The 14,414-nt window shown below is 45.6% G+C and overlaps 1 protein-coding gene across 3 annotated transcripts in view; it reads right to left on the reverse strand.

The window, feature by feature from the left end:
* Nucleotides 1-1,671: 1,671 nt before the first annotated feature.
* Nucleotides 1,672-14,414, reverse strand: part of GRK3 (G protein-coupled receptor kinase 3) — a 44,421-nt gene continuing 31,678 nt past the window's right edge. For 2 of the 3 annotated variants that reach the window (XM_048963930.1, XM_048963931.1), the window contains exons 10-21: nt 13,665-13,743; nt 12,764-12,894; nt 12,184-12,278; nt 11,337-11,444; nt 9,539-9,605; nt 9,229-9,329; nt 8,663-8,729; nt 8,386-8,481; nt 7,129-7,291; nt 6,416-6,552; nt 5,327-5,440; nt 1,672-4,906 (exon numbers count right to left, since the gene is read on the reverse strand). In XM_048963930.1, the coding sequence (XP_048819887.1) occupies nt 4,745-4,906; nt 5,327-5,440; nt 6,416-6,552; nt 7,129-7,291; nt 8,386-8,481; nt 8,663-8,729; nt 9,229-9,329; nt 9,539-9,605; nt 11,337-11,444; nt 12,184-12,278; nt 12,764-12,894; nt 13,665-13,743 (1,320 nt within the window). In that variant the 3' untranslated portion in view covers nt 1,672-4,744. The remainder of the gene's footprint in view (nt 4,907-5,326; nt 5,441-6,415; nt 6,553-7,128; nt 7,292-8,385; nt 8,482-8,662; nt 8,730-9,228; nt 9,330-9,538; nt 9,606-11,336; nt 11,445-12,183; nt 12,279-12,763; nt 12,895-13,664; nt 13,744-14,414) is intronic. The other variant, XR_007380306.1, reaches the window with a different exon arrangement.

Consider the following 14,414-nt stretch of genomic DNA (forward strand, 5'->3'; position numbering starts at 1 on the left):
GGCCCTGCTAAAAATACCCTGCGGGGCTGCACCGAGCCCTGCTGCTCCCCAGCCTGCAGCCCCACAGCCCGCCACCCACCTCAGTGCCCCAAGCATCCCCACATCTCAGCGCCCAGCACCGTGCCCCGTGGCACAGAGAGCCCCGGCCCCAACAAGAGCTGAAACTGACCCTGTGATCCCATCTGCTGGGGGTGCTTCCAAAGCCCATTGGTTTCCCAACGCCGCTCGTTGGGGAGAAGCGCAGCGAGCTGCGGGACAGGAAAGGACCACGCGGCACACGCACTCCAATGACGTTTGTTTTTTATTGGGGTTCTCGTTGTATGAGAGCAGTTGACCAAAACACAGAAGCAGCTTAGCTGTCCCCAAATGATCCTTCAATAAAAATACTGGCGGGACGGACCGAGTGCAGCGTGGCACGGAGCACACGGCCGGGGGGGGGGGGGGGGGGGAACCTCCTCTGCACAATAAATATGAAAGAGCCAAGTACATAAAACAAATCGTGATCCTCATAGTTACAATATCTAAAGTTATTTACAGATACTGGCTTTTCCCACCATTAAATTACACATTGAAAACGGGTTCTCTTCAATGGATTTCTTTAGTAGCTATCGCTGTGCATCTGCTCCTTTGTTGGAAGGACTGAATTTAGGCACTGGAACAGTGCTGATGGAAACGCCTCTCGGAGGACGCTCTCACTTTATTCTGTTTTTCAGACTCGCTGCCCTCTCACTTGTGCTCCCAGCTCCCTCCCCTTCCAACAGCCGCCCCTTGCAGCCGGGAGCTGACAGCTGCAGCCCCACAGCACCCGGCTCCAGCACGTGCCCAGCTCCCCACGCCGGGCTCTGATGCCCCAGCACAGCTCCTGGCTCCGTGCCGCGGCAGGCAATGGGTCCAGGGGCCCGACGCTGCCCACCAAAACGACACATCACCCCCAGGATGGCATTTTTAACCCCAAACAGCTGCATGACCGCAGGGTGGAAATCTAAAGCACGTACTGTAACACCTCAACGTCTTCCTCCAACTGCGGAGCCCACGATGGGAACCGGGCTTATTTTTGGTTGGTGAGCTATCTGATGCTATTTCTGTACCTCACCAGGGCAGGACGGCTCTGCTACAGACAGAAATGCAGCTCTCAGCCCCGTCCCAAAGCACTGCTCCCAGCACACGGCCCGCTGCCCATCCCAGCCACCAACAGCACTGAGGATCTGCTCCGCTGCTCTGCGCCAACACCGACCCAGCACAGCACAAACAGCTCTGAGCTGATGCTCACCTCCCCTTCCCCAGTACCCTACAGTCTCTCCGGGCTCCCTCATTAAACCTTGCAATTAATAAGCCTTTTCGCCATCCGAACAGCCTCTTCTCGGGCCATCAGTTCTGGTTCAACCCAGCAGAGATTAACAGAGAGATAAAAGGGGGAATTACAGCTACCAGTGTGGTTGGAAAGGATATCTGAGATGTTCTGCAGTCGTTGCGCTCAGAGACAACGCCATGCAGGGTGGTGGCACTGAAAGCAGTCAGACCTGGATGTGAAAAACAGAATAAAGCTGACAGCTCCTGCCTACAGGGCCCTGCTGCTCTGCAGCCAGCCGTGCACACGGAGCAGTGCTGTGGAATGTCAGAAGTTGGAGGAACGCGTATTTAATAAATAATATAAAATGCTTTCTTTCTTTCTTTTCTTTTTTTTTCTTTTTTTTTTTTGTTAAAATAGACTTCTTGGTTTTATACCGACAGAGCAGAGCGACCTTTACATAAACAAAATAAAGCTGAGTCTGTGGTGATTCGTTTAACACAAAATAAAAATACAATTTAACAACAGTATTCGATCCACACGATATGTACACCACGGATAATAGAAATCAACAGGAAACAAAAGTAGATCATCTCGGAATTCCTCAGATGTTTGGATATACATATGTTCTCCGTATATTTTAGATATTTTCCTTATTTATTTCTTTTCTTTTTTTTCTTTTTTTCTTTTTTTTTTTTTACAATATTAAAATTAATACTATGCTTTTTCAAAATACGTTTTTCAGGTTTCCCATGTGCAGAACAGGAATCTCCTTCCTTACATCAATAGACACGGCGACAACTATTTACTTCCCACTGTACACTGCATGACAGCCCCTCCTGCACCCACACTTGGTGATGTGGGGCAGTCCCTTCAGCAGTCCCATGCATGCACAAAATACCCACTCCGTTTGGAGAGAACTGCCCATCTTATGCCAGCAGCACTGGGACACACCGACAGTCTGCCATCAAAGCCCCTGAGTCCAAACCTGCAGCAAGCACACATCCAAACCCTGCAGCCACCTCACAGCCCAATGCCTCCATGCTATCAGCTCACACAATCAGAGCCAGAGAACGACAGACGACCCCTGCGGTGCTGGAGGCATGTGGGTACGTCAGCGAGCGCCCGCCGTGGTTTATCTAGCATCTCTCAGTGCTGCAATGTAAGCAGCTATTCCCTGCGTGCCTAAGTCCTCCTAAGTCTGGATCATTTTTTAAAGGGACTGTCAGACTAATTGTTAAAAAAAACCTGTGCTTAATCATTCGCCTCGCTCTGCTGATGCCCGAAGCTCTGGTTTCTTTTATCTTTACTTCCCTGAACTTGAAAAAAAACAAAAGGAAATGAGCCATACCGTGGTCACCATGCATACAAAGCAGCACTGCTCCTCACGTCCTCAGTGAGCAACGCCATGCTCTGTGCAAACGCCCACAGACATCAATGCCAAGCACTCCTGCTGACAGCTGTGGTGTCAGTGGGTGCCAAAGTGGTGCTGGGGCAGCGCTCCCCTGCTGGCACAGCTCTGCTGCACTGCGTCTGGGAAGTGCCCAGAGGAGCTGAATGGGACCCGTGATGAACTGAGGCAATACGAATGAGCTATGGGAAAGCTGAGAGTAGAGTTGATCTTGTTTGGAGTTTTCTTTCCAACCCAATAAGAAACATGCATGGCACTGGGGGAAGAACGTCGTGATACCCAGTGTGCTGTTAGTGCCAGCATGATGGGAATTCTCCATCCCAACCATGGGTAAATACCAGCATTGCTCCTTCCTGAGGATGCCGAGATGTTAAGCATCTCTTACCAGCAAGCTTGGTGAATTCTGTACTCCTTTCACAGGGTAACTCAAAAAATAAATGGGAAAAAACACGCACCAAGAGACCGCCTGGCTCTCAGGGATCCCCTCCCAAGGGCACCACTCCTTCCATGGGAACATGGCAGCAGTGAGGGGCTCCCTCTCATGCAAGGGCACAGGAGCCTCCCTTACAGAGGCATTTCCCACCACCTGCAGGTACTGTGAGAGCTGTGACAGGGCAGAAAGTGATTTCTATGGCAAGAAAAGAGGAAAAAAAGCTCAAACTCAGCCGCGACACCACAGCGACCAGGGAGAGGCGGCCACCATACGCTTCGAGTTGCCTAACAATTAGAGATTCTATCTTCATTTTGTCAAGTTAAGAGTTTCCACATGACACGACCGATGTCTCGAGCAGCGTTCGGGCGGATCTGCCATTTGATCAGCTCATTTGCTACGTTCCATCCTCAGCTTTCCCAGACTGTTTTCAACGTGGACGTTTTGATTTCTCTAGGAAAGAAAAGTAAAAATCCAGTTGCCATCCGAGCCGTGTGCTGCACACACGGACCTCCTGAGCTCGGCTGCAGGGAGCACCTGGGCTAGCTATGCTACAAGCACACACCTGCCATGTGTGGTGCACAACAGAGAAGATCCACACGTCCCATAAGTGAAGAGCCATCCGGAATACGTACCGAGGTCCCCAGGCCTTTTCACCCAGTACATGCACTAGAATGCATTGGATTTGAATAATTTCTTTTTTTTTTTTCTTTTTTTTTTTTTTAATTTTTAAAAAGTGCAGTTGACCTGAAATGGAAAAGAACTGTCTTTATGTTCGCTGTAAACTTGTCAAAAGGAATCTGCTCTTTAAAAACTGTGCTAAAACAGTCAGTTTATACAACAGAGCACTAGATGAAGCTACCATAAATTCCTCTTCACCAATTATTACTCTATTGTGTCAGTTATAGTACTGCATATACGTAGAAGAAGCAAAATGGTGGTAGCTACTATTTAGTGAGTACAACAAACCAAGTGAATAATCTGAGTTCAACGTTTCCATGAAGTAGCAATAACATTTAAACCACAGGACAGTTAGAATTCAGTACTCTGAAGTGCATAAGAGTCACACTGTTGATCATCAGCAGTATGGAGAAAGGTTATTATAGAGTCAGCAGTAATGGCTGGGAAGGACATGGCAACACGACAGATTAAAGGTGATCCAACAGGGCAAGTCTGCAGCTCCTTCCAAAGTTGAGGGGTTCTTCGGTGTTACACACACGTGTAACCCTAGCTAGCAGTAACCATTGCAGTTTCCAGGCTTGGTATGCACCAAACAAGGGTATTGCAGGGACAACAGCTTCCTTCCATCAGTAGTTCCAGCGTAACGGACCATTCCGGGCACCGCCAGGGCGCAGGAATGCATGGGAGCAAAATGCAGCCTCTACGTTTGAGGGTTTCCACCTCTGCTAGGAGCATGAATTCACTTGCCGTTGTTCCAGACTTCACCACCTCCAGAGTCAGAGTTCTGACATTACCCCATGCTGTAAACATCTAATTCTTCCTCTTCTGAGCACATCCCACTTCCAGGGCTGCACAAAGTAATTCATAAGGATTCTGTGAAACTCAACATGTTCACGCAGCGCTTTCCCTAAGCGAGATTTGTTCTCTCCCCCTCCTACAGACCATTGCTATTCCTGTGGCTGAGCGGCGGCTTGGAGAGCTCTACGACTGTGGAGCGAGATTTATTGAGGAACTTGGGCGCCCGGCGCAGCAACCTCTGAGCCTCAGTGAAAGCTTCTGTCAGCTCTTTCTTCCACTGAACAAATTCTGGGTCGCTCTGAAAGAGATACAGAACTCGTTTGGCACTTGGTAGTAAACCTGCCAACACCGTCTTCTCTTTTAGGCAACGCTTAGAGCAGCTTACTCCGATTTTCTGAAGCAATGAGTAACTCTGGATACTGAAAACACGCAGCCCTTTGCTCCTCCATTGCCCCAGAGGGGTTGAGAAGTTCTGAAGCTTTTACTTACGAAACTCAGCTCTTTCTGGCCCAAGTTGCACTGAAATCCACTGATGCACGCTAGTACAGCTGCAGGTTTCCTACTTTCCAATCTACAACTTGCTAGTTCCTTTAGGATGAGGTTTGCTACAAAAAACTACACTTAAGCAACGGACAACAGGAGGACGTGAAAAAATGTTCAGTCATTCTATCCCATGTAAGCCACCTGATTAACAGCTACCGAAAAACACGAGACTCACCTCACACTGCAGGACAAACTGCTTTCCTCCTTTAATTCTCAGCAGGATGCATTTCTTATCTTTAATCTGCGTTTCTTCAACAGACACTATTTGTTCCATTGTCAGGAGGTTTTGCTGTAGTGTTTGCAAAAATAAAGCAGGAGATTATTTGAAGAAAACCACTGCCCATCAAATAAAGCCAACGGTCAATTTTTCCGGCCTATATCCATGAATGAAGTTATGAACACTAACAGCCATTTACTAACATAACAGCATTGTCATACCAAACATCCTTTACTTCTGAAGGCTGAGTCATGGATTAAAAATAGGTTGCAAGGTGAGAGAAAGGTTTAGCAAGGGGGTTTGGTTGCTTAAACAGAGACAACAAAATGCGAGCTCAAAAAGCCAGTAATGACAGCATGAAATAAGAATTTACAAATAGGTGGGTCTACAAACAAAATATTCACTGTTTTCTCTCCAGAGAGTTGCAAATCATTTTACATATTTTTCCAAGTATTACTGCTGTTTAAAAGAAAAGAAAGAAGGCAACTTTATTGACTACATCAAAAACCTGAGAGGGAATACTGAAGCACCACGTATACTTAGAAAGAAGCAAACACAGGGCAGTTTGCAGCAAAGCTCTCCCCATAGACCGTAAGATGAGAACATCCCCAAGTTCTAATCCCCTACTTCACTACACATACAGATGATCTGCCTACCACACGGTCACAGCTGGACTAAGCTAAGGTTACTATAGCATTTTCTTTGAAACAAAATGCTATAGCAGTCATGGCCTTACCAGTCTATGTTTTTTTGTATAAATAGTCCAGAGGACCTAAATGAGAAACAACACCGTGAACTACCAAATTCCTTAAAAACATCACAAAACAAAGCAAACAGGGCTCTCGAGTCAACTTGATGTTTCCTCAATGCACTGCAACTACCTGTTGACTGAACTGAAACTCAAGGGAAGTCATCCTGAGCTGAAATCCGCTCGGACAAAACTCTCCTTCCAGGGATGCAGGTGTGAGTGTGAGCTCTCCATCTGCCCCAGCTCCCACGTGCCTCCATACCCAGGGAGCTGCTGCCCCCCCATGTGCCCCCACTCACCCGTGACTCTCCTTCTCCCCGCCATTCAAGTCGGTTTGGGAAGAGGTAAAAGTAACGCCGCTGCCACTGAGTCAAGAATGGGTTCCCCAGCTTCAGCATGTACCCGTGCATAATGCAGTCCTTCCCAAGGGCGTAATCTATCGAAAGAGGAAACGTCAGGAGGCAAAACAAAGCCACCCTACACATGTGCTGCGTCGATGAAAGCCCCGAGCGCGGTGACTCAATTTGCTTTCCACACGCATGGAGCCAATTCTGACTTAATTACGTAAGCTGATGAGATTGCAGTGGGGTAACCAAGAACTGAATCTGGTCCTTAAAAAGCTCTCTGACTTATTATTAAAAGATTTACGCGTTGCCACCCACAGTTCAGAGCCTTGTGGTGCACTTCCCTCTTGCTGGGAGGACCTCCTGCTTTATTCCCCCACTTCTCTGTCAGGAAATCAACCCCTTTCTGAGCAAGCACCACGAAACAAAATGATGAAAGGCTGCAGATGATCATTTTTAAAAGATATTAAGAAAGGCTTTCCAAAACATTATGTCATCATAGAGCATTTCAAAACATGAAGGAATGTCTGAAGAATATGATACTGACTACATGAATACTAACAATGCCTGGTGAGTGACAGTAATATAGGAGTCTGTTGTGTGGAACTCAAACACATGAATTACTATCTAGCAGTAAAAGATGTAGAGAAGTGTATTTGATAGATTACCTTCCTCGTGGCCAAGCTGCTTATTTTTAGCCCTTTTTCTGGCCTCAATTTTATCTGTGTCTGCATTCACTGCATCATAAACAGTTTCTGCTACTTCTTGCTGCCAACGCTCCGATATTACCAGTGGGAAGTTCTTATATAACTCCTGGTCACTATCGAGCAACTTGCAAGAGAAAAACGACACAAAAGAAATCAACATTTTAGTCAGCTCTACCATTCTTATCCCCAACAGTTCACAGCTTTCAGGTGTTTTGATCCCTGACCTCCCAGCACAAGCAGCTGCCAACAAGAGAAAGCATGGATACTAACTTGATTTTACATTATATAGTGAGAATAGGCCACCTGCTCCAAGCTTGCTTGGTTTGCTCTCACTGAAAGCTCTACTCACCTGCCCCATTATATTTACATTCGATGTGCATGGCATATATTTACATTCAATCATCGTGTAAATGCAAATGGTGTATTCTCTTAACGGTGAATTGCTGTTAACGAAAAGCCTCACTGCATTAAAATCTTCCTCCTCACACACACAAAAACCCCAGTAGAAGGAATGACAGCATTCCAGAATTGCAGGAAACATCCCAGAGCTCTGCATTTCTCTTGAAACACGTAAAATCACTTCTGTGCCAACTCCTGCAATCGCAGCAGGTGACACTGACGGGCAGGATCTGTTTTTAGGCAGTGAGCAGCTCATGTGGCTTTTTTGCTTATCAGGTTTGTTTCTCTCCTGACTCACTTCTGCAATAATAAGAACAACGTTTGGGCTGCTGGGGAACACATGGCAAAGCCCATGAGGGACAGCCCCAAGGGAGCTATGAGAGGAGAGGGCACAGCAGCTTTTGCTGCAGGTTTTTCCTTTGGTGTTATTTCCATTAGATTTTGAACAGTATCAGAAGCTGAATCTCTTCTACCTCTTCTCTTCTGATCTCTTCTACCACTTTTCTAAAGCTTAAAACTATTACATATCCTTGCAAAACTGACTGATTCCCAAAAGCTGTCAGCCCATTTGGACTACCTGCTTCATCACAGTAAAGCTTCAAGCAGGAAAGCAGACCTCAGCCAAGCTGCATTTACAACACAAGGACTTGGCAAATTAGAATGAAAACCCACAGCCAACCAGCCCATGCTACCACTTGATAGGAGCATGGATTACCTTTAAAACTTGAAGACAGTCCCTTGTACATTGAGAAGCATGCACACATAAGAAGGATAGGAGAACAAAGTGCCATTCTTCACCTATCCTTTAAAGCTGTATACCTTAATGCCTTTAGTGTCCTCTTCATCAAACGACCCAATATCGAAAGCATCTGCTGCATTTACTTCTCCTCGGGGAGGAATCAATGGGGGAGGATACTAGAAAGAAAAAGCAGCATAATGTCAAGACCAATTAATGGATGTTATTTAAATGCATGCACTTGTGCAAGCAAGTACCTGTTCTGGGGACAGCAATACTGAGTGTTCTATGCATTGACCGTTCAGGCACATGGCATGTTTACTGCTTTAACAAATAACTTACAGTTTCTCAGCCCTTTACCTTTTGTAAATATACTTGCTGCCAATCAATCCCTTTGAAGAAAGGATGTTCTTTTACTTCTTGTGCACTGCAAAATAAAAATAACTCCAGTCAATAAAATGAAGGGGCTTTCAAATCAAAAGGAGTTGAGAAATCCAAAGCCTTCAAAGGTCAAGCATTTCCACTAGTTGAAATAAGCAGCAAAATGCTTTCTCTTTCAAAAAAGAAAAAAAGTGTCCCTATACAAACAACAGACTTTGATGTGGAAACATTGGCAACAGTGCTGTAGCTCTGGCAAACCATCAACCTGGTTCTTCTATAGTATTCCACGATTCTGAACAGCAAACAATTCTCTTCTAATGTCAGATCACATACATCACTTCTAAATAACAACTTACTCCACTCCAGTAAATATTATACTAACTTTATGGCAAAGTAAGCAGCTGCTTTTGATAAGCCAACATAAGTATGACTGCAGAGAACTTGGGGGGAGGGAAAAAAGTCTTTAATGATGGAAATTACCCAAAACCAAACTGACCGAACCAAAGGAAACTGAAATGGCTGTGGTACAAGAACTCCACACCTACCTTCTCCCCTGGCATCCAAGCCTCTTGCTAACGTCCCGCTGCAGGAGCCCCTCCAAAAGGGATTTTAGTTCAGGAGAAAAGGAATCTGGCAACTCCACATTCTATGACACGGAAAGACACATTTGGTTACAGGAGGGCTGCGCTCTGCTTGCGGCACACAGGAGAGCAGCTTGCTTTGTCAGTGTTTGTAAACAGCTCTTCCATGTGTAAACGCTTTCTCAGAAAGGAGGCTGTACAGCTCCTCTTTTAGAGGAAATGGGTGTTTAGAAAACAAGAGGAATGTAACTGCATCTGTCACCAGGACCCTTACCACGGTGAGCGTCATCCGGTCGATCTCGTGCTTATCTTTGGTTTTGTGCTGTCTGAAAGGACTGTGACTGTAGAAATAAGAAAAAGCACTCATGAATGCAAAGCCGTAACATATCAGCTTATTGCAGCTGTGGCCACCCCAGGAAAGAGCGTAGCATCCTTTTCAGTCCCATTCCTCCACCTCACCAATCCTGGCCTGCAGAACAATCCAACAAATCCATTTCAAAGATGCTGTTTCAAACCCCTCCTTTCCGATCACATCTGTGCTTCCCAAAATAAAGAACTGCTCCATCTAACCAGAGCAAAGCTATTGCCACAGCACTATCTAAACACACTGATCTGCACGACCTACAGAACTCACCGCTGATCTACTTGGGAAAAAATGAAGCAAGATCTTAAAGTAGACAAAACAGAAGATAATCACCATAACAGTAGTGACTGGGAAGGCATTTGATGGCGTGTGGTAAATTACCAGCTTTATCCATTTCCTGCTTTAGCATTCTGGTTTTGAATTTGCCTTTTTCCTTTTAGCCCTCCGACTATTACAGATTTAGCATGCAGTACTTAAATAGCAACATGAAAGAAAGCAGAGCATTCTCAGACTGAGATGTTTTCATTGGATTTAGGATATATATTCCTGATTCCTTAGCTGTCTCCAATGGGTGGGAATGCTGTTTTTCAGGACTAAAATGTCATTTACCCATCAATACCTCAGTTAACTGTCACAAAGCGCTGTGCTGCAGCATGGCAAACTGGTTCAGCCGGGCACCAGCTACTCAAGCATTACCTCTCATTTCTGATGAGTGACCTGATGGACACGGCACACCTCGGTTTTGTTTTCAGTCGTGATAGGTAACAAGGCATGAGAAAATGAGTAACAGATAGCCCTGCTTGCTTGGATGAGGTTCGGAGCAGATCAGGGAAACAAATGATTCACTGTGGATTTGTGGGCAGGATTTTCTGCCAGATTAAACTTCTTAAACCCCCAAGAAACAGTATCACATGCCCAAGCCTTGTTTTGGGATGTGAGTTGCTTAATTGGCTTCAGAACAGATTAAGAAGGATAGATTGTAGCACGAAACACTCTGGCTTCTGGCTGACCACCTCCAGGAGCAATCACAGCACTGAGCTCTCCCCACTTTCCAGCCCAGTGCCTGTGGTGAGAGGGAGTGCTGGTTCTGGTGCTGGTTCTCTCATCAACCACCTCGAGTTACATGCAAGAGGAACCACACCAGAGCCAGCGGATGTCCTGAGCCCCGTGCCCACGCCGCTCGAAAGGGAAGCTGAAATACAACTTATCTAGAAACAAGAGGAAGGACCGAGCATCATAGGTGAAAAATATTCACCTTAACAGAAGACCTTAAGCACACAGCGAACTCCCTAATTTGACAAAGCAGTTGGTACATTTCAGCAACGAGTAACTTACCATCCAAAATACCATGGCCAACAGTTGAGCAAACGGTCTATCAGTAGAGATCAAAAAAGCAGATGGGAGCTCCTACCTTTCTCACTGCCCCAAACCTGTATCTATTACAGGAAGCAGGGTTGGAGTTTCGCTTAGTTTAGAAGCAAAAAAACCCCTATTTTAATCTCAGGTGCAGATGTGTTCTCATTTGCAAGGATGGCAAGTTGGCTTGGGAACAGGTAAAAGTAATGCCGTTGCCACTGACTCAAGAATGGGCTCTCCAGCTTCAGCATAATGCAAGTTATTTTAGCTAAAAGATGCTAGTAATATAAAGAACAGGCAACAAGGCCCATGCTAAAAGAAATAAGCATACGTGACTTGAAACTTCACTCACCCTCTCAGAAGTTTGAAGAGCATGCAGCCTAATGAGAACCAGTCCGCACTGCTGTCGTACGCCGTTCCCTTCTGCAGCACCTCTGGAGCCATGTATCCATGGGTACCTCTGTGGAGCAGAAGGAAACAAGATGCTGATTGCAACCAAGCCAGCAAAAAGACTGTCTTTTTTTCAGTAGGATGGCCTAATTTTAAATGTGTTTTCATTTATTTATTTGTTTGTTTTACTTTGGCTGTACATTCTTATGCATGCTCTCACCCTCTGCCAACAGGAAAATAAGAGCTTTTTAAAGAAGCTACTGAGCTGCACATCTTTTGAGATACGACAGGATGAACTTTTCCTTTTCTGCATAATTTCTGAGGCTAAACTGGGGCAAATGAGGGACCTACAAACAAAATACTCCAGGTAATCCAAGGCAACACAAGAAATTCAGGCCCCAGTTACAACCTGATGCCAAGGAGCAGAAACACAGCCTGCCTTCAGTTCTAACAAAAACCCAAAAAACAGGCAGAACAAACCCTGTTTTTCCATCAGCTTCAGAATATTTAATTGTCCACTCAGGACAATTAAAACAATCCTGTACTTCAACTCAGTTTCTTATCTTCTCTGAACAATGAATCATCCTGAAATGATGTGTCATCTTCCAGCCATGCCTACACAGCAGCTGCTACAACTGTGCAGAAGAAGAGCCTGAAAGCCCCATTAAGAGTCCCCATCTCAGCTGTGGTATGGAGCCCGTGCCACGCAAGTGTTATTTTTTCCTTTTAGGCAACATTAAATACTGAAGACACACAAAGAGTTTATTTAGCAATGACTGTGCAGAAGAGCTCCCATATGTAATACTTACACACTTGCGTGTGGCTTCTTTTTGGAGAAATCACAGGCCAGCCCCAGATCTGATATCCTCACGTGCCCGTGTTCATCCAGCAAGATATTTGCAGGCTACAAACGCATGAACACAGAAAGGTTACTGCTTGGTATTTCTCAGCTGATGGAATTACAAACTGAATGCAACTGACACTTCCCAGATAAAACCCACATCCCAGCAGAGCACTACCATCACCTTCACTGGGACGTTACAAAGTGCTGAAGCATAACAGAAGAGAATAAAACAGACAAGGCTCCCGTCACACACGCTCCTCTATCAGGGCTCTCAGACATCGAGTACACTCCTTGAATTAATAGCATCATTAAGACGTGAGATGAATAACACTGCACGGGATTCATTCTGGCACCAAGGAAGCATCCCCGAGGCCTGCTAAGCAGGATGAGAGTGCAGTTTGCTGAAGCATTATGAGAAAATTTAGCCAGCCATAAACAATTTATATCCTTCTCAAGAAGAGATTTCAGATAAGATCCTTCTCTGCACTCTGTTTGCTGCTATGTAGCAACCCCTGTGTGAGTGCAGTCCCTGTGTCAACCATTACCTTTAGGTCTCGGTATACAACGAAGCGATTGTGCATGTGTTCTAAGCCCAGGATGATTTCAGTAGCATAAAACCTCATTTCTTTTTCAGAAAACACTCCGTGCTGGGAGAGGTGGTAGTGCAAATCTCCTCCTGAAAGTGGGAGAATTGAGAGCTGTCAAACCTGGTCTCACTGGCAGACTGTGATACGGGGGGCACTCTGTGGATTCTAATACGCTGAGGAACACAAAGGGACCAGACCCCAAAATACCTCAGAGAGTCAGTAAATAAAAGGGATTCATCTGAAGCTCCATTTCAGAAGCTGTGTATTCACATCTGCTTTCAGCTAATCCAGCAACTGAGTCTTAGTGCAAGGGATTACCAGAGCCAGAGAAATGCAGTTGTATATGCAGTTCAGTGGTGAACTGAACTAATTAGCCTAAGCACATTCATGCTGGGATGTCTTCACACCTTCCTCATCAAAGAACAGCCACAATGCAACGTCACTGGGTGAGCGACTGCACACCACCAACACACCCAACCTCCCCAGAAAACTCTTTCTGAACACACCACAGATTTGAATCACCTCGAGTTTGACACATCGCTGTGATTTTCATGAGAATCCTCACAGAAAACACCAAAACCAGTCTGTATCCCTTGCAGGACCTGAGCTCTGCTCACTTTCCAGCCTTTCAGCCTACCAGTTTCCATGATATCTGTTTAAATCTGTTAATGTTACAGAGCAAAGGAGATTTTTCAACCTGCGTTCTGCATTTCCTGCTCCAGGTCTGCTGACCCCTCCTGCTCACAGGCTGATGTTTTGCAGCTCAGTGTATTTTCCCCTCATTCTCCTCGTGATCTCAGCCACTCCTCCTGCCAACATTTCTGTAATACCATCACCATCTCCATTTAGCCTTGCTTACCATTCATCAGGTCCAGAATGAAACAAAGTTTGTCAGGGGTGTGGAAGGCATAGGTCATACACACTATGAAAGGGCAGTCCTAGAAGGAAAGGAGCAAAGGGTTCACATCAGGTGATGAACACATTACTAATCACAGAAGCCACAAGTAAACGTGATGCTCTCCTGTGATATTTGCCAATAGTCATCATGATTTTCTAAAGCAATTTGTTTACTAATCTGGGTACTGTGATGCTTTGCTCAAGGTTTAGAGATCTTAAGCTTTTGCTCTCTCATTTCAATATGAAAGTTAAAAAGCTGCTAGGAGCCAAAGAATGACAAAATGCAGCTGGCATTACCATCTTCCAAACACTTCCAGCCACAGAAGGCAGAGGTATTCTAGAAGCATTTCCCCCAGTTTGTGCTCAATTAACATGAAATACACATTAAAGTAAAGGGAAGGTAATGCTGTTCCCACGAAGTTAAAGGCTGCACACCATTTCCCATTCCCACGATTTCAAGGACTCCCAGCAGTCAGAATCCCAAAGGAAAGGGAACCATGTCCTCACCCATGCACTGGTGCAGCCTGCACAGCACTGAGCCCTGACACCCACCGAGCCCTTCAGCTCCTGGCAGCGTTTGCAGCAGATGAGTAAAAGGAACAGAAATACACCAGGAAGGAAATCACAACTCTTGTCTCGTATGTAACGCAGGGGAAGCAAGAACAGCAAGCTCAGCACCACGCACAGCCCTGCAGTCAGGTTCACAGGGCAT

This window comes from Lagopus muta, chromosome 17 (genome assembly GCF_023343835.1).
Source record: "Lagopus muta isolate bLagMut1 chromosome 17, bLagMut1 primary, whole genome shotgun sequence".
NCBI lineage: Eukaryota > Metazoa > Chordata > Aves > Galliformes > Phasianidae > Lagopus > Lagopus muta.